Source organism: Trachypithecus francoisi, unplaced genomic scaffold (genome assembly GCF_009764315.1).
Source record: "Trachypithecus francoisi isolate TF-2019V2 unplaced genomic scaffold, Tfra_2.0 Contig01474, whole genome shotgun sequence".
Classification (NCBI taxonomy): Eukaryota; Metazoa; Chordata; class Mammalia; order Primates; family Cercopithecidae; genus Trachypithecus; species Trachypithecus francoisi.
This window is the reverse complement of record NW_022681435.1, coordinates 8,501,782-8,522,417: the sequence shown is the minus strand read 5'-3', so window position 1 is coordinate 8,522,417 and position 20,636 is coordinate 8,501,782. Positions and strand designations below refer to the sequence as shown.

Below are 20,636 nucleotides of genomic sequence, written 5' to 3'. Positions count from 1 at the left end.
ACATGAAGGGACAGGATAATGAGAACAAAAAAACAAAAGAAACAGACAAGAGAAATAGGCCCCAGCAGAATTCAGATGATAAACTTATTGGACATGGACTTTCAGATAACAGTGCTTAACATGGTCGACAAATATAATACTGAGGATTTTGGAAGAGAAATTTGGAAAAGAAAAAAATGTAAATTATAGAACTATAAAATAAACTAATATTACAAACTCAACAAATGGGAAATAGATGGAGAAAATTAGTGAAGGGGAAACAGATGAAGAAAACCAATGAAGAAAAAAATTGGTCAGAAGAAAACAGATTAAAGCACTGAGAGTGAAAAAAATGTGAAAAACAAAAAAGGCTTAAAAGACATGAGACAGCAAGGCACGGTGGCTCACGCCTATAATCCCAGCACTTTGGGAGGCTGAGGCGGGTGGATCACTGAGGTCAGATGATCGAGACCATCCTGGCCAACATAGTGAAACTCCGTCTCTACTAAAAATACAAAAAAATTTAGCCAGGTGTGGTGACGGGCACCTGTAGTCCCAGCTACTTGGGAGGCTGAGGCAGGAGAATCGCTTGAACTCGGGAGGCGGAGGGTTGCAGTGAGCTGAGACCATGCCACTTCACTCCAGCCTGGATGACAGAGCAAGACTCCATCTCAAAAAACAAACAAACAAAAAAAATGGGACATGGTGAAAAATCTAACATACAAGGATATGAAGTCTTGGAAGAGGGAACAAGAGAAAAGCGGAGAAGAAATATTTGAAGAAGTAAAAGCTAGTTTTCTAAAATCAAAAGACATCAAGCTACAGATTCAAGAATTCATGCAAAGGAAGCTAGGAAAACTGCTGAAAACCAGACAACAAAATCTTAAAAGCAATCAGAGAGAAATGCATAGTATCTTCAAAAGAGCAGCAGTAAGACCGATTGAAACTCTGGATGTCAGACGACTTAAGTGTGAGTTCCTCTCAAATGAAGAGTCCAGAATAACAGAGTTTATCTGTGAAGAGATCCCAAAAAGCAGGAGCAAGGGAGTGGAGAGAATGAAATGGGGAAGGACTGCAATGAAGAGTCCACAGTGGAGGCTGGAAGCATCAGAAGCCCCGAGCCTCTGGGCCCTCCCAGAATGACAGACCCAAAAAGGATGGAGGCAGCCTCCTCTGTGAACGGCAAAGGCCCTGAGGCGGAACATGGAGAGTCACGGCTCCTCCTTGAGGAGCAGAGCGCTGACATGGTATGAGTCAGAAATCACAGATGGCTTTATGTGATCTGCAGGAGAAACTGGAGGTGAGTGGAGAGAAGAAGATGCAAGGAAATAAAGGGAGAACCAGAAGACGAGGAAGCTATACTTTCAAAAAGCTCATAGAAAATAATTGCCCAATTAGAATCCCACATGTGGCAAGAGTATCTTTTAAAAATGAAGGCAAAATAAACATTTTTTTCCAGATAAAAATTTAAGTACATTCATCACTGGCAGATGTGACTATAGGAAATACTCAAGTGTTCTTCAGCTGGAAGGAAAATGATCATAGGTGGATGCTCAGAGACACAGGAAGGAATGAGTACACAAACACTACAAAAAGGTTTCATGGGGTTTAAAATTATACAGAGAATTAAAATGTATGACAGCCATGGCTTACAAGTTAGGGGGAAATAAATGATGTTACAGTAATCTAAGGTCCTCAAATTGTTTGGGACCAGTACAAGTAAAAATATCCAACTTTATTAGTCAAAGATACATAATATAATCTCTAGGGTAACCACTAGAAGAATTTAAAAACATTGTAAAACTATCAAGGCTAATAGGCGGAAAAAAAAAGCAGAGAAGAAAACTCAAAAGGAGACCAAAAAAAAAAAAGTGAGAAAAGGAAACAGAAAAAGTGGAGAAATAAAAAGCAAACAGCAAAATGACAGAATTATAGCCAAATACATCAGAAATTTAATTAAAATGTACCACAGCACCTTTTGTTTTAGAAAGAGGATACTTACTTCACAATGGGACTTTTCCCAGTATGCTTCTTGTGGATTATGGCGTGCTGCAATACATCTAGAAGAGAGGAAAAAGTAACTTATTACATTAAATGCTGCAGCAAAAACCAACAGTAGGATGCTACTAGTCTGTATGATCATAACCACTGGTGACAGACTGTATGAAGCACTTCTAAGCATTTCTCAACAAAGAAGATATCTTAAGCAAACTTTTCAAAAACACAGTAAACTCTGAATTACCTTTTATATCCTCTCAAATGTTTTCCACCTAAGAGCAAATCAATCTTGTTCAAAACTATGAAAGTCTATTATGAGCATGTCCCTAAGAAACTAAAACATCCAATTTCAGATAGAACTTTTTAACCATTAAAAACTGAAGAGTTTCAAACATTCAAACCCATATTTATTAATATAACAAATGCCCAGGTACACCACCCTCCAGACTGCTCCATATTTGCCTCTTTTAAGAAACAGAGTATCACAGGAATGACTGAAGGTCTTCCACCATTCCATTCCCCCTCATCTCTCTGGAGACTAACTAGTACCTTACTTGTTGAAACATTCTAGTTCAAGTTTTAACTATCCATATATGTGTGCTCATAAACACATTAGCTGTTACATGTTTCAATACACAACTGTCCTTCAGTATTTGCATGTAATCTATGCACATCTTCCTGTTTACTTTAAATCATCTCTAGTTTATACTACCTAATACAATGTAAATGCTATGCAAATAGTTGCTACCCTATATGGTTTAGAGAATAATGACAAGAAAAAGAATTTTTTACCCCAAATACTTTCAGCTCACAGTTGGTTAAACTCACCAATGCAGAGATGGAGAGCCAACTGTACTATAAATATCCTTTAATTGCTACCTAGTACAAACACATTATTTATTTATAACTTTACTAACATTTGAAATGTTCATGCAATTTCCTGGTATTTGCCCTTGCAAACAATGCTGCCTCAAGGACCCGTGCCCATGTCCTCTTTTGCAGGTGTGTAACAATTTTCATAGATGCAGAATTGCTGGACAGCAGCATATCATTATCTCCAACTTCACTACACAGCACCAAATTTCTGTTCAAAATAGTTGTGTCAATTTATAACCCCATCAGCAGTGCCTGAGAGTTCCCACTGCTTCATATGCTTGATGTCAGACTCCAAAATGTTTTGTCAATCTGCTGAGCGTGAGATGACACCTGTTTCCATCTGCATTTTCCTGATACCAGTGAGGCTGCACACTAAGTAATAGCTGTTTAGGTTTCCTCATCTCAGAATCATCTGTTTATGTCTTTCACCTATATTTCTGTTGGGCTGATTGTCTTACTGACTTTTTAGGAAGATCCTTCCATAGTCTGGATATAGTCTTATCTGTAAATATCTTGCAAACATCTCCCAATCTATGGATTGTCTCCTGGCTGTATGATTCCTTTTGTCACATGGAAGCTCTAATTTAGTAAGATCTCTACTGTGGTCATGCTTTACTTTGTTCAAGAAAGGATTCTCCTCCCAAATTAACATTTAAAAATTTAAATTTTACATATAAGTTGTTATTCACTTGAATGTCTTCTGCATGATGTAATTGGGAATCTAATTATACCTATTTTTTCATATGGAAAATCAACTCTGCCAACACCATTTACTGAACGGTCTATTCTTCCTCCACTTATTTGTAATGCAACCTCTGTCACATTCCAATTCCCATATGTCAATTTCTCCACTCCTTAACTGTTCTATCCATTTGCTGTATCATCAGGCAGAATGATTTACTCTAGTGAAGCTACATTTACCTTCTTCTTGACTTGAAGCTTCAGAGCTGTCTTCTTTTAAGTGTTCTAATATCTTAGAAGTCTTCAGAGAGGATTGTAAGTTATCTGCAGGAAGTATTCAATACTATTAACTTTTCAGGAAAATTAAAATAAAGAAAACAAATATAATAATTTTTTTTAACCTAAGGAAAATGAATGGAGGGTGAGTGGTGAAGAAAACATGGCTACTAGTGAGAAGGCAAGCTGACACAGCCCAAAGCACTAGACTGTGAGTGGGAACCGTGATCAAGGAGCCAGCGATTCCCTGAAGAGCGACTGACCGGGGGCAAGTCGTTTCATATCTGTCAGCCCCAGTGTGCTCATGAGAAAATGAGCAAATAAAGTAGAAATGTGCCTCTTAAACCTCTGTGGTGTGGTAAAGATTCAATTTTTATTTTTTTAAATCTTCAGTTTGCTGTGGATAGTTACTTTTGTAAAATACAATAAAATAATGTGGCACTGTCAAATTGTTAATCTCTCAGTGTCTGCTCTCAATTTCTGTTCCTGTGTTACAGAACAGTAACCAGCAATTTATGGACCAGCACTGGCCCATGCACCACATTTTAGATTACTTCCCCATTGAAACACAGGCCAGAAGGACTCCACAGTTCAACATCTTAACTCATTCAGGACTTTAGCATTGTTTTGTTTTCAGTGCTAGTTTTCAGGATATGGAGTGATGCTCTCTGTTCCAGAGAATAAAAAGGTAAAGCTATCAATTAAAAAAAAAAAAACCCAACAGTGTATGCAAATAAGCCTTGAAAACAGTGTATTCACTAGGGAAACAACTCAGATATGCATGAACGTTAGGCTGACAAGATTTCCCACAATCTCAAGTTCTGTACTTTCATACAGTGTTTTAATTTTACAAACTTGAAACAAAATCCACCAACCTCTTTAGCACTGCTCATGTAATTTAAACAGCACCACACCCTCAAGATGAGTTTATTACTTATATATGAACTCACTTGAGTGAGTTTTCCTGAGCAGCCTGTTCATCTGAACTAAAAGTTTAACTTTGTGCTCAATTCAATGCCTTTTTGAAATTAAACTGATGCTACTGATACATGTTCAAAACAAAGCACTCACATTTGGCTCAGGAAAAAGCACTGATGGTTAAATCTACATAGCTCCAGAATGATCAGGATTCTCTTTAATAAATGCTATTGCTATCATTCAGACATAAATTTAACCCTGAAGATGTGCATTGTGTCTTGGTCAACTAGTCATAAAGAGTCACATTTTTCATTCTGATTGATAATTACGTTAGCATTTAACACACTTAGAGAAACTTTAAAGGTTAGCCTATATAACACTCAATCATAGTATTCTTTAACCTCTTTTTCTCCCACTTCAAATTGAGGAAATACGTGTTTTTCTTTCCCCTTTAAATACAGAAAACATGACTCTGTTGAAAGCAGAGGGACAGTTTTAAAAAAGAAAAATGTTCCTCGCTATAGTAGCTATGCCTGAAGAAATTCTGCTAAATGACACGCCAATGTTACTGACAAAATATTTGTAAAAGGCAGGCTGAGGTAGATGTGTAGAAAATTAAACACAAGGCAGACACTGGTGAAAGCTGAAACAAGAGGGCAAAACTCAACATACGGAACGTAAGAAAAACCAGCAAAGCTTCATGGAAGAGGTGATGTTTCAGCTGGGCCTTAAAACGGGTGTGATTTTAACAGGCTATGACAAAAGGATGGATGTTTAAGTAAAGGTACAAATGAGCAAAGACACAGGACAGGCAATGGCTGGGCGTGCTGGCAGACAGAGCACAGGGAGCAGAAGAAAGCTCCTGGAAGGTCACAGTGGGGCCTGAATTTCAGACCAACCAGGAATTTAACACATTTATCCTTGTGATAACCCAGGGATACATCCGAGTGGGAAACTAGAATCTGAGAAAAGAGTGAGGGTTTACCTTTAATAGTCCCTGCATGAAAGAAAGGCCTAACTGTAAACAAGGGGATGGTAAGGAAGGGACATAAAGGAAAACATCCTTTGTCTGGCATGCGTTGTCCTTTCCGTGATGAAAACAAAGAGGCAGAGTGAGAAGAATAGGGCTAATGTTTTCTGTCTGATCGGCTGGAAAGGTCAATTGGAAACAGGTGACAGGAGGAAGACAGACTAGATCATACACCAGCACATGGCACTGTAAGGTCTCCAGCTGGTGACGGGACAGTTCCTGCCCAGGAAATGAAGGACTGGCCACACCCCAAAGTCTAGAGCGGAATCAGACCTTACCTTGGAATCCGTCTGCTCTGTTATATTAGCTTTTATACATGACTTTCTTTAAAACTGCAGTGTAAAACTCATTAAAAATGACAAATAATTGTATGTCACTATTCCTTAACTTTAACTAAAGTGACAAACCTACACAAAATTACATGGTAAAGCAATAAAATCCAACAAAGAAAAAAGACCTCCACAGAGGGACAGAGGATGCTTACTGAGACTGTGTAGAGAGTCTGATGATATGGACTGAAAGAAGCTGTGTACTTTCTGACTCTGTAGAAAAGCTTGTGATGAACTTGAAAATAGCTGCCTGCATATAAAAAGAGAGATTTGTTAATTTCAGGTAATGTTAATCCACAAGGAGCTCAGTTTCAATTATAAAGCAGACTTAAGTGGCAGTTTAATTCAGGTATGGAAAAATATTTTTCCTGTAGAAAAGAGTATTATTTTGTAATCTATTTCCTATGGGAAGAAATCAGTAACATTTAACAAAACTCATTTGTAAGAATTGACAAAATAGGTGCATTTTTAATTTTGTATAATCTAATGGTATGTTTTCAATTCTGGTCCAAAAATGTATTATTCCAGCCTTTGCCCAAGTGACCCAGCAGCCACCCTTCTGTTCAGAAAAGCAACTGTATTTCTGTACTCTTCTTCACAGGGCTTCTTCTCCTTACTTGGCTGTACTATTTTTTTTTTTTCTTTTTTGAGACTGAGTTTTGCTCTTTTTGCCCAGGATGGAGTGCAATGGCACAAACTCAGCTCACTGCAACCTCCGCCTCTCCGGGTTCAAGCAATTCTCCTGTCTCATCATCCCGAGTAGCTGGGATTACAGGTATGTGCCACCATGCCTGGCTAATTTTGTATTCAGTAGAGACGGGGTTTCACCATGTCTGTCAGGTTAGTCTCAAACTCCTGACTTCTGGCTATCTGCCCACCTCAGTCTCCCAAAGTGCTGGGGTTACAGGCGTGAGCAATCGAGCCTGGTCTTTGGCTGCACAATTAAGGGACATTCCCACACTCTCCAAGTGGGAAGTTGGGAAGTTTGGGGTGCTAAGAGTCCTGGAAAATATGGAACGGTCAATTATGTAGTTATCATATATTATACATACATTCTACAACCTAAGGCATGACTGACTGATGATTCATGTTGAATGTGTATCATGCCATGAGTCAAAGTTATCTTTGAAACCCAGCTTTCCTCATATTTTATTAATGTAATTAAAAGACTCCAGCTGGAGGTCTTTCCGACAGTGGTACCTGTAAATGGGTTCTTGGACATACAATTAGAGCAGAATCTACTAGAAAGTTTACTTTGGATTTGAATACCAGTTCAATCACTTATAAGCTGAAGCACCCTAAACAGCCTTTCAACTTCCAATTTCTTATGGTTATGAGAATCAAATAGTACACATAGATAAACAGTCAGCCTACCTACTACTTAGGTGCTTAACGTACAAATCCCATTCTATTAGTTTTGAACACTTTTAAATGCTCATTTTAAATTTTAATTCTTAATTTCTCCCCCAAGGTTTTTGACCTATTATTCAGATTAATTATAAAATCAGATACCAACAGATGACCTTTATGGGCCAAAGTTGCCTCGTATATCATGCAAAATTGCTTCTTCGTATTCTAATGTGAAAGTAAACATTCAATAGGAAGACATGGGTGAAATTAAGAGATGGAAGAACTGAGATCTGAATTCAGGAGCAAATCTAGATTTCCAGGTCTGAACATATTACCTAAGGCTGACTTTAAAATCCAAAGGCAGTGGTGGAACCCACACCCAGTCATGTTAGAAACCAGCTGGTCAAAAGCACAGGCACACCTTCAATTCAAGGCCTGAGTTCCAAGGAACAGCTCAGATATAACTCCAAATCCTATGTACACATCCACTACAGGAACACTGAGTATTGCATTCAAACCACAAATGAGATAAAGGCAGGGGACTGAAATCAGCATACAAACTAAAGTCAAGGCTCATTAACGAATAACCACAAGATGGCAATTATACTGGTATTAAAAATCAAAGTGGCCATAAACTACTTTGATAAATCAAATCAGTAAGAAAAACAAGGTTACATTTTGACACGACAGAAATCATCCAACCCCAAATGCACATTTCAGGCCATATTTTCTTTTTGTTTTTTTGAGACGGAGTCTCGCTCTGTCGCCCAGGCTGGAGTGCAGTGGCCGGATCTCAGCTCACTGCAAGCTCCGCCTCCCGGGTTTACGCCATTCTCCTGCCTCAGCCTCCGGAGTAGCTGGGACTACAGGCGCCCACCACCTCGCCCGGCTAGTTTTTTGTATTTTTTAGTAGAGACGGGGTTTCACAGTGTTAGCCAGGATGGTCTCGATCTCCTGACCTCGTGATCTGCCCGTCTCGGCCCCCCAAAGTGCTGGGATTACAGGCTTGAGCCACCGCGCCCGGCCAGGCCATATTTTCATTTTCCTAACCTATAACATATTTGAGACTAAATGCAGTGTGTCCTGTACTAACCAAGATCTGTATCACTTACAAACATTTCCTATTTCTCAGTTTCCTTTCTTCCCCCTCCTTTATAATTGCTACACTTCTGAGACACAAAGGATGACCTACTAATTTAAGACCCACAAACTGAGCAGGAAGTGTCCTGACATCCTATTAATGGTGTTGAGGCCACAGGCGAGCCATTTGGGAAAAGATACGAATCCCCACCATACTCCTTACATCAAAAAAATTACAAATGAATCCAAGATTTTTTTTTTAAAAGGAAGTATCAGAAGAAAACATTTTAAAAGTATTTTTTAAAACATATTTCAGATATGTTTTCAAACATATCTTTGAAGAAGTCTCTCTAGACATGACACAAAACCCTGAAACCACAAGACAAAAGATCAATAAATCTGACTACATAAAAATTTAAAACACCTGTATGGTCATGAAGTAATCGCAAGCAGAGCTCTTTCCTTTATCTAACAAGTAACTCTTCCAATCAGTGACACCAATAAAGCATGGAAAGGACTGAAAAGGCCGTTCACAGGGAGGCGGCAAAGGCTACTCAAACACAAATTGCAATCAGACTGTCTTTCTTTCTGAGATGGGCGAAGAAGAGCAATTGAGAATGTTTTGAGTCTGCTCAGGTGGGAGATACAAGCATGAGGCCTCAGAGAATATAAAGTGCTGCTACCTTTTTAGAAATAGTTTGAAAATATTACATATTAAAAATACATATCACTTTTGACCAATTAAAATATTTCTATAAATTGATCTTACAGATAAATGTATCCATATGTGTTAACAATATATACCTGGAGAGGACTGCTTGAGCCTAGGAGTTTGAGATAAGCCTGGGCAACAGAGCCAGGTCCTGTCTCAAAAAAAAAAATTAATAAAAATAAAAAGCAAAAAATTAATCATACACCTGTACACTGTAGTAGTTTAAAAATATTTAGAAACTAAAATGGACGTAAAATATGCTGATTAATTATGGTTCAGCTAAAAAGGAATATTACGTAGCAAATAAAACAGCCATCTTTTTACAGGTATTGATGTGTTACCATGTCCCAATATATTTAAAGAAAAAAGTGGCAGAAAAGTATTAATATGTATAAAATACTTCCGTTTGGATAGTAAAGGAAATATATATATATACACACACACACATAAATCTAAGGGCATTTATGTGCACACAAAATTTTGGAAAAGTTACACTACTGTAGCCGTTAGAGTTGGAGAATGGGAAACCAGGAAATTTTCTCAGTACACACCTCTGCATTCTTCAAAATTAGCTTTAATAACATCTTTACAGTAAAAAAACGCTTAAAACACACAGACACAACATGCACAAGAGGCCAAGTATGATCAAAGCTGAGGAGAATCCTAAAAGCTTTAACAAGGAGTCACACACATACTTTTTTTTTTTTTTTAAGAGACAGGGTCTCACTCTGTTGCCCAGGCTGGAGTCCAGTGGTGCAATCATAGCTCACTGCGGCCTCAAGCTCCTGGGCTCAGGTGATCATTCCACCTCAGCCTCTGGAGTAGCTGGGACTACAGGTGTGCACCACCACACCCAGCTAATTTTTACTTTTTTTTTGTAGAGATGAGGTTTCACTATGTTGCCCAGGCTGTTGGCCTCAAACGATCCTCCTGTCTTGGCCTCCCAAAGGGCTGTGACTACAGGCATGAACCACTGTGCCCAGTCACTTACTTTTTAATTGGGGTCCTAGCTGACAGCCATTTTTTGAAAATGGCTCCTTCCAGAAATAGTTAATTTTTTCCTTCTGAAAATCTCAAACTTACAAATACAGTACAAAGGCTTTTTTCTTAAACCATAAATACCTGATGTAATGGCTAACTCCTGGAAAGACATCAGTATTTCCTATGTTCTCCTACAATCAAAATCAGGAAATTAACACTGACCAATTTTTACCTTCTATTCCTCAGATCCCATTTAAGTTTTGCCAATTGATCCGTTTCATATTAAAGATCCAGTTCAGCATCCGGCACCACACTCAGCTGTAGCACCTAAGAGGACAGGCTAAGTATACTCTGGAATATATACCTAGCCATCCGGCACCACACTCAGCTGTAGCACCTAAGAGGACAGGCTAAGTATACTCTGGAATGCTGTCTCTGGTGGTTTGTCTGAGGCTTCCCCACAATCAGATTCCTGGCAAGAACAGAGCAGTGGGGCTGTGTGCTTCTGCTGCAGCCTGTCTCGTGGAGGAGATGCTGACTGCCCACCATTGATAAGTTCACTTCAGCTGATTACAATGGTGCACGACAAGGCTTCTCCACTCTAAAGTTACTCCTTCTCCCTTTACAATTAATAAGCATTATTCTGTGAAAAAAATTCTGGGAAAGGACTTCGATACTGTAAATATCCTATTCCTCAAACACTCAATCTATTCACTTATTACTTCAACATGGACTCAAGGTTTTCTATTTTATGCAATGTACTATTATTATTTGTCCCGATGTTTCTATTTACCCCAGATGTGACACTAGAAGCCCCGTCAAGCTGGCTCTGTCCTTTTGACAAAACTGGATCATTCTTTGAGCACACCCGTGTTTTCTGGCACCACAGGCTCATCTTGTACTTTTCCTGCCCCAGCCCTGAAATCAGCTTTTCAAAACTTCAAGGAACTCTAGTTCCTTTTAGAGGAGCTCTAGTTCCTTTTAATGGAGAATCACATAGAGAAGTCAAGGTCTGGGCACAGGTATGTCCACTGTTACTGGGATGTTGCTACTTCCAGACCCATTAAATGAATCACACATATGCACCCATATCTATTTCTGTATCTGCATATACTAGATACCATGAGTTCACACCAATGACTTCAATTCCAATCAGACACTCTAGGGATCAGGGTTCAACCTGGTTTTGTTGTTTTTCATAGGATAACGCCCTTTTCCAAAAGAAAGAAACCTGGTTCTCACTGTCCTGAATATATTTACACAGTTGCTCTAATCCCCTACAGCAAGCTCTCTCCTCTGTCGCTGCTGCTCCCTTCCAACCCCTGGACGGGTGCCCTCCTGGCCCTGCCTAGGCTTCAATGGCCTGCTAGGCCATCGCTCCATGCATCTGCCCTCCTCACTCTCTTTGAGCTCTGTGACATGGGCCAGGCCTCCCACCACCCATGAGAGAATGGCTTCCTCACCCCACACAGGTCCCCTTCTCCAGTCCATCAGGGCACATCCTCCTATCCTGATGCTGCTGTCTACCTTGCTGTGCCCCATTGAGTGGCTTTAGGACTTAACTGGTCAGAAGGGACAGGAAAAAGAGAACGGGAGCCAGCAATGACTTTTGAAACATGATAGTCGTACAAAGAATGCAGTCAATGGTATTACTAAGACCTGAACCACATAGTTCAGCATATCTCCTAGAACACACAGGCATCAAGGGTTTTTCTGAGACAGGGTCTGGCTCTGTCATCCAGTATGGAGTACAGTGGCACTAACAGTTCACTGCAGCCTCAAACTCCTGGGTTCAAGTGGTCCTCTCGTCTCAGTCTCCTGAGTAGTTGGACCTACATATACCACTACACCTGGCTAATTTGTAAAATTTTTGGTAGACACGGAGTCTCATTATGATGCCCAGGCTGGTCTCAAACTCCTGGCCTCAAATGATCCTCCTGCCTCAGCCTCCCAAAGTGCTGGGATTACAGATGTGAGCTACTGTGCCCGGCCCTCTCCCTCTCTTTCTCTAAATCTTTCCCCTGTGCCCTTTGAGATTCCCCAAATATGCAGACTCTGTGCATGCAGCCTGTATCTCCTTATTTTTTATACAATCTGCCCAGCCCCTGGGCTCCAACTGTGCTCACCGCTACTCACATGGAAGGTGATCCTCTCCCCACAACCTCCTGGCATGCATGCACCTGGACTCCCTTGACTCAACCTGCCACTCAGCCGCTCTGCGTCAACTGGACCTAGTCTAAGTCATGCACCAACCTTTAGGTCACTCTTCCATGTTTTTATTCAATTTTGGCCCTGGCCTGTCTCCTCCATTCCAAATCTTGTGTCATGTTGGGAGCCTACACAACCACATGGGTGTCTGCACGGGTGACCCACCTGACACTAGACTCTTTGGCCGCCTTTTCCCTAGTAATTTCCTCACATTCCTATCTTCTTCTAGTATTTCACTTCCACTGTCACACCCCGGATCTTGCCATACAATGAAAATACTCTCCCACTCCCAGATTTCTGCTTGTCTCCACTGGGGAGCAAACACTCATCCCCTTCTCAGGCCCGCACATCCTGAGAATACTCACTGGTCCCAATTCCCTGCTCAGGAGCGGGGCCGCAACAGTCAGTGACACACACCTCTGCTCTCCCTTGGGAAGTCGGCTTCCCAAACTGGGCCACCTCAAGTTTAGAAGGCAGATGATAGGCTGTCTTACTTAAGCCCTGAACCTAAGCCATATAGGCTCCAGAACTGCTTTTTATGTAATGTATTTATTAATAACTGCAAGTTTCCAGTAAAACAGCATGTTTCCTTGGCCATTATTCCTGAATTTATGTCCCTCCTACAGGGAAGCCCTCAGAGAGGTGAGTGCCATGACTGCCAAAACCATCCGCTGACCTCCACCATCACCTCTAGATCCACTCACCCACATGCCTCGCTCTCATCCCAATGAGACCCTCACTGCCTAATTACCCGATTACTCCCATGGCACCTGTTTTCCAAGCACAGTTCATTCCACTCTAGCAGACTCACCTACTTTCACTTCCTAGTCCAGCCTAGATCTCGTAACTGTCCATCATTTGTTAAAAATGAACATTTTTTCCCCAAATTTCCTTGCCTCATTGTCTTTCTGTCTCATCCAAGAAAGCCCTATCCAGGACACATACAACCACTTGCTTTCCTGACACTTGGACCTGAGCTGCTGGGAAACATTTAAAAAACAGCTCACACAACAGGACAGACCAATACCACGATAACGTATTGATCTTCAATCTCAAATGGACTCCACACCTTGCCCGGCTCACTTGACTTCCTTCAGCAGGTTGTCCTCCAGATCTCCACACAATGATTTACATCCCCTCTACTCTCAAGCATGTGATCCCACACCCTCAATCTACCCATTCTTAAGCAAACCTCTTACTTTAGAGAAGCCATTAATTGGGCAAGAGATCCCTCAACTTCCCATCATGAAACAAGTACATTTCCCTGCATCCACACTCATCCCACCTCTACAGGGCCCTTGTGCCGCCAACGACACGCCTTGCGTGTGTCTTCAATTTCTTCCTCTGTGAGCACATGGGAGGCTCCGGGAATTAATCCAAGCTCATCTCATCTAAGCGGGTCTTTCCCAACAAGCCCAACAACCTCATGTGGGCAAAACCTTGATCCCTGGCAGCCCCATGGCTCCAACAGAGCAACGGCCAGGAAGAGCAGGTGCTCGAAAGCAGGGCTGCCTTTCACTCTCCCACCCACCAGCCCAGGCACTTGACAACTTAAATAAAACATCTCTTCAAAGTGGAGCTCCTGGACAAAGGCCTCTTTCAATAAGTATTTTATAAAGAATATAAGAGGCTTTATTCAATATCTGCATATTTCAGAAGCAACTAACTTTTATGACATCAGAGAACTAAAGAGTACAATGATAAAACTAGTTTGGTATCTTTTACAATGAGCCTAAATAGCACAAGGATAACATGTCCATTTTAAGAAGTACGCCAGAGAAAGATCTCTATGATTCCCCCACCTGAAGACCCCATTTGGAGTGGCGCTGTGTCCTGTCTGTATGCTGCTGTGATAGGCGTTAGGTCAATCATTACCTTACGATGGGCTCTAGGTCAGGATGTCGCCGTTCTTCCCTTTTCAAGGAACCCTGATTCAGGGCTCCTAAGATGGTCTTGTCAAAAGTCTCTGAAGACAGTTCCTTTGGAAGCTAGAAAAGAAAAACCACAATATCCAATGTTAAGCTTCTCACTTACTGGTAAATGTTACAAGTCAGATGCATAAAATGAAGATTAATACCTTCTGCTCATTATTTTCCCAAAAGCAGTTTGTTTCCCAAATCTTCACAACACCTGACCCCATAATGAAGCAGCACAGACCTTTCCTACTGGGAAATGCACCATCTTCTCATCGTACCTCAGGGCTCCCCCAAATGCAGGGCAACCCACAGCATTCAACATGTTCCTGGGACAGGAGGACGCCTGCATGGACCTCACACTCTGGCTCCACATGCCACACTGAAATGACACCCATGCTAAGGTTCTCGAGTTAAGGTGAAGATTCTGTTCAGCAGAGCTAGTACTATTTTTACCCTGGAAGAGTATTCCAAGGAGTGTTATCTGCGCCTTTGCCCTTAGCACTTTTGTGCCTCCTGTTTTACGTTTTACTCTCAGGCAATGTCAGATCACCAGTGCTATGCAGTAAATAAAGATCTGAATATGAGAGACGGGTGAGAAACCCTCAATATTACTCATTTATATAAAAACCACGCACTGGAGGTGAGGTGCCTCATGTGATTGAGGCAATCAGATGAGAGCAATGTGCTAGAAACCACAAAAAAATCAACACTTGGCCAAGAAAAATTTTAGATTTTAAACAAAATGTAATCAGTTTACTTTTTAAAAATTCCAAGTCTTTGAAAAATTCAAAGTTTTAAATTTGACTTTTCATAACTAATCTGAGCTATTACTGGCACTTTCACTAAAATTCAGAGTAGAACCATTAACAGTAGCTGAGAAGCCACAGGAATACAAAAATATATACCAATTGTTGATTTACATATTGAGCTCTGAGAAGTCCAAAGCAAATTTTCTTATGAAAAGTAAATATTTTTAGTCAATTCAGAAATGAGAAATTTAGCAAAGGTAGCATAAAGCACCCCTCACTGTGGGCACAGGAGACTGCAAGATCAAGATGCTCGGTCAGAATGACGTCCCTTCTGGTCAGATGGAAGGCCCTGTCGGCATCCTACACACCCACTGTGGAAATCATGCCCTCTGACCACCAACAGGAGAAACAATGTCTGAATCTATCCATTTTCTTTTCTTTTTTTTTATTTTTGAGGTAAGAGTTTTGCTCTGTCACCAAGACTGTAGTGCAGTGGCATGATCTCAGCTCACTGCAACCTCCACCTTCTGGGTTCAAGTGATTCTCCTGCCTCGGCCTCCTGAGTACCTGGGATTACAGAGGTGCACCACCACGCCTGGCTAATTGTTTTTGTATTTTTAGTAGAGAATGGGGTTTCCATGTTGGTTAGGCTGGTCTCGAACTCCTGACCTCAGATGATCCACCAGCCGTGGCCTCCCAAAGTGCTGGGATTACAGGCATGAGCCGCCACACCTGGCCTCCATTTTCCAAACAAAGAAATCACTCATTTCAATATTTATATTTTGATATTAGCATTTTAATACAGACTTAACAGCACCAGGCATATATCCTACTACCCATTTTAAACACAATTTATACTGAGTATCTGTACACAGCCAAAGAAAACTAGTGTCAGTGAAAAGTCTATTTCAACCACCAAATCACTGATGGTTGTACTGAACACTGAAGGCAACAGTGTATAAATATTCACAGTTCAGTGACACTGTTCACGTTGCTGGGCAGACTGCAGGTATGTGGTCATCAGCATGTGCAAACTGATTTATTTTCAAGTGATTTTTATGTTCAACTTCCAGGGCCTACTTGCAGTCTTAAAGAAAGGCTCATTCGCTTAAAAAAAAAAAAATATATATATATATATACACACACACATACACACACACACATACACACACACATACAGTTTTAAAATCATGTCTTTTATATTCTAGTCATGTGTTTTGAATTTTCTCACCTTTCAATCCTAATTCTAGCAAACCCAGCCTCCCACCTCCAGAGCTCCAGCTCAGCCCCCGAACAAGTTCAGAGGAACGAAAGGTTTTTGCACTGAGCTACTACAAATGTTGCTCTCTAAATACGCTGAGACCAATGGATAATCTAATGTTTGTAGCAGTCCTTGTTCATTCAATCATTCAGCAAACTTTCAAACTCCCACCGTGCCCCAGGCACTGTTTTAGGAACCCTGATACTGCAGTGAAGGAAGAAACAAAAACCCTGGCTGCATAAGAGTAGACATTCTGATCATGAGAAACGACAGCTGTAACTGCTAAGAAGAAAAACAAAAAAGGGGACCAGACATGGTGGCTCACACCTGTAATCCCAGCACATTTGGCCAAGGTGGGTGGACTGCTTGAGCTCAGGAGTTCAAGATCAGCCTGGGCAACATGGCAAAACTCAATCTCTACTAAAAATACAAAAATTATCTGGGTGTGGTGGTGCATGCCTGCAATCCCAGCTAATTGGAAGGCTGAGGCATGAGAACAGCTTGAACCGGGGAAGCAGAGGTTGCAGTGAGCCTCTCGAGATGGTGTCACTACACTTACACTCCAGCCTGGGTGATGGAGCAAGACTGTCTCAAAAGAAAAGAAATTAAAAAAAAAAAAAAAAAACCCACAAAAACAGGTGAAGGAGGCCAGGATGCAAAGGACAGAGGCTGCTATTTGTATGGGAAAAAAGGACTTGAAATATTGACCTCCAAATCACATTTCCACACTACAGCAAGCTAGAAGTACAGGTCAATAGGGTCCATAGAATAAAAAGGGTGTTCATTTGGACATGTTGTCAAAAGGACAGATTTTGCTCCTGAACTTTTTTTTTTTTTTTTAAGGCAGAGTTTTGCTCTTGTCGCTCAGGCTTGAGTGCAATGGCACAATCTCAGCTCACTGCAACCTCCACCTTCTGGGTTCAAGTGATTCTCCTGCCTCAGCCTCCAGAGTAGCTAGGATTACAGGTGCCCACCACCACACCTGGCTAATTTTTTGTATTTTTAGTAGAGATGGGGTTTCATCATGTTGGTCAGGCTGGTCTTGAACTGCTGACCTCAGATGATCCACCTGCCTCAGCCTCCCAAAGCATTGGGATTACAGGCAAGAGCCACTGAACCCGGCCGCTCCTGAACTTGTGTAGATGATGTTAAAAGGAAGGTAAAAGAGAAAAAAGAATAAGGTAAACTTGGAAAAGTATCATACAGTAGGCAGTATGTTTACAGAAGTACACAATGTTGCAGATTATTTCATGTAATTGAGAGGCATTTATACTATTTGAGAAAAACATTATATCCAAATACTGGCTAAGCAGGGTGTTCATTAATTGCTATGATTCTGAAGAGTGAATTACTTATTTGGAGTTGTATTTGTTTTAAAGCATCTAAGCTTTTAGAAAAAATGGGCGACTGAAGCAATGAAATCTGTCAAAGCACAAACAGCTGAAGCTTCCAGAGGGAAAGCCAGTAGAAGGCAGACTCCATGTGCTAGGCCCCAGCTGGGGGTCAGCTGCATGCTCTCTCAGCATGAAGGACATGGAAACAGGACCTCACACACACACTGGCACCAAGTCACTCGGTCTGGACACCCCCTTTTCAAGACTCTTCAGCCTCAGCTCTGTACTCCTGCAACTCGCCCACAATTCTGTTGTGGGAAGGACAGAAGAAGGGAAATGAAAACAGGCTGCTCCTTAACCCAAATGAAGCCTGTTTGTGATCACCTGTCTAAATTTTGATAAATTTCTTCTGTTCAGAGGAAAGTCAGAAATAACTAGAAGAGATTGTAAAAGTATGTGGAGGTGGGGTGAGGCAGCCCTGCTTAGCCGCCTCTGTCATTAGAACCTCATCCAGGCACTCATTTTCTCCAGCGGGGTGCACTGCCTGGCAGATGGAGCCTGCCCCAGCCGGAGCAACTCTTCCCTGGCATCCTCACGACTGTTACCATGACCGAGCACAGCAGCCAGAAGCTCACAGACCCATGCCATCTCCCTCGCCAAGGTGTCCAGAGCTGACATGTCACAGGCAGTGGCCTCTGGCATCTGGAAATGAGTAAAACTCATCCCCCAACCTTACCCAAGGCAGGTCATTAATGAGTGGGAGAAGGAGTCCTCAACCCTTAACTGACAGAGCCTAGTTTATAATAAACCAGAGGAAAATGGAGCTATTTAAGTTATCCCTGGGTGCTACTTCATTCACAGGGACTAACAAGAAATTCAGCAGAATTCACATTTCGACAGTCTTCCTCAAAGAACCAGCATCTAATGTGGTATTCAAAGCTCTACAAGTTGATGAATAAAACGGTCTCTCATAGATTTAAGAATGATCTGAAAAGAATATACTTATGGTGACAGACAACCTAAAACTAGCACTAGCCTCAAAATATCATATATGTTTAATACTATACTTGTACCCAAAACTTAGTAACTGAGTTGGGAATGTTTCTGGACTTTCTGCTTTATCTCTCTAGTAACAACAAATTTTAAAATATTTGCTTACTGAAAAAGAATAACTTATCAACCATTTATACTTATTCTCTCTTTTTGATATTTATTTCTATCCACTTTTCAATCAAATCATATTAGTATAAAAGAAACAGGTGATGGTTTGAACAAAATGATCTAAGATACCTTTCACCTCTGGCAAGTCTGTAATAAAATGCTTCTATTATCTTCTTATTCCCAGTAGTTTGGAGATTCTATCATATGGGGGGTGAGGTGGGAAGGAGCTGGAACTCAAAGAAGGAAGAAATGGAGAAATATTTCAGGGAAGTGCATAGCTGAATAGTTGTGAAATCTGAGAACTCCCACCAAGCGGAAGCAAGCCTCATTTGGTTCTGCATACACATTCTCTACTAAGAAGTCCCTTTGCAAGCAGCCACCAATGATGCACATCTCTGCAGGAAACTAGGAACAGGGCTTTTTTTTTTTTTTTTTTTTTTCCAAGTAGAGGCAGGAGGCAGGGTCTCACTAAGTTGCCCAATCTGGTCTTGGAACTCCTGGCCTCAAACAATCCTCCAGCTTCGGCCTCCCAAAGTGCTGGGATCACAGGTGCATGCCATTGTACCCGGCCTGCATTTTTTTTTTAAATGTAGAAATCCCTTCATCATTTCCTTATGTTGGTAATGTCAGGTAAGAAAACATGTTTAGAATAAGATGACGTTTTCCACAGCTAATGTTCATTTAGAGTTCTGAGCCAACCTTTATTTATATGTTTTAATTTTCCTGTTTTTTTTTTGACGTTGAGTTTCTGGATTCTATATATTATATAAAAATCATTTTAACAACAAAATCTATACTTTTACCTTCAGTAGAAATTCCTGTAGTTCTTGGTGGGTTTTTGTTACTGTTGTGACTGAAAGATCAGACCAATTTACCTGATTTAAAAAAAACACACATATTATATGGTTATTCCTTAGGCAGGAACCGGCTAGAAAAAAGCCATGTGCAAAAACAAAGGGCCTTACTTAAATTTTACTAAGATTAACAATTAGAAATATAAAGTTAATCTGGCATTGTCATAATTTCAAAATTAGTAAAATTAACTGCATGTTGACATATGCTACTCAAAAACGTTCTAATAACTCTTCAAAATGACACTTTTTAAAACCTATCTGAAAATATGATGTTTAGTAATTTTTCAGAAAGGGATATATTTATTTTCTATGAACTTACAGAACTCTAAAACCACACTTTTGACAGTACAAATCTTTGCCACTTAAAAGGTAAAAATTCTATCTCCTGAAACTTATTAGGTATACACCCTTATTAAGTATACACCCTAGAGTTTACTGCCCTCTTTGGTAGTACCATTTCATATTTTTATGGAATTTATGGTTAGAAGAGACTTCATCTTTATCTCAATCTTTAAAATCCTATTAAGATGCTAGGGACAGGTATGATTACTTCCATTTTGAGATGGAGAAACAAGTTCAAACAAGTTAGGTTACTGAGGTGTGACCCTAAGTAGGTGCAAGAGTCAGAATTGACATCTCTTGTGCTACCCCACCCACCATCTCCTCGATGCTTTTCATCCAGTAGACTCAACTGTGGTCCCCTAATAATTTCTACCCTATAATTATTTGAGCTAAATAAATACTTGCCCTATGCTACTGTCTAGACCTTACCAACTTGTAAGTAATCAGATACTTTAAAATAGATAAAAATTTTTATCTACGTGTATAAAATTAATATCTTTATTAACTGGCACATTTCTTAAGTGATTTTTAAGTATTCAAATGTTTGCAGAGCAGCTACTTGTATTGGGCATTATTCTGACTCTTGTGTCAGGGGATGCAG

The 20,636-nt window shown here is 40.6% G+C and overlaps 1 protein-coding gene across 2 annotated transcripts in view; it reads right to left on the bottom strand.

The window, feature by feature from the left end:
- ZCCHC2 (zinc finger CCHC-type containing 2) overlaps positions 1-20,636 on the bottom strand; it is a 65,199-nt gene that overhangs the window by 23,264 nt on the left and 21,299 nt on the right. For both annotated transcript variants that reach the window (XR_004443964.1, XM_033239187.1), the window contains exons 4-8: positions 19,643-19,714; positions 14,294-14,406; positions 6,243-6,337; positions 3,775-3,858; positions 1,982-2,039 (exon numbers count right to left, since the gene is read on the bottom strand). Coding sequence is in view for 1 of the 2 variants with exons in the window: in XM_033239187.1 (XP_033095078.1) it covers positions 1,982-2,039; positions 3,775-3,858; positions 6,243-6,337; positions 14,294-14,406; positions 19,643-19,714 (422 nt within the window). In the remaining variant the exon portion in view is untranslated. The remainder of the gene's footprint in view (positions 1-1,981; positions 2,040-3,774; positions 3,859-6,242; positions 6,338-14,293; positions 14,407-19,642; positions 19,715-20,636) is intronic.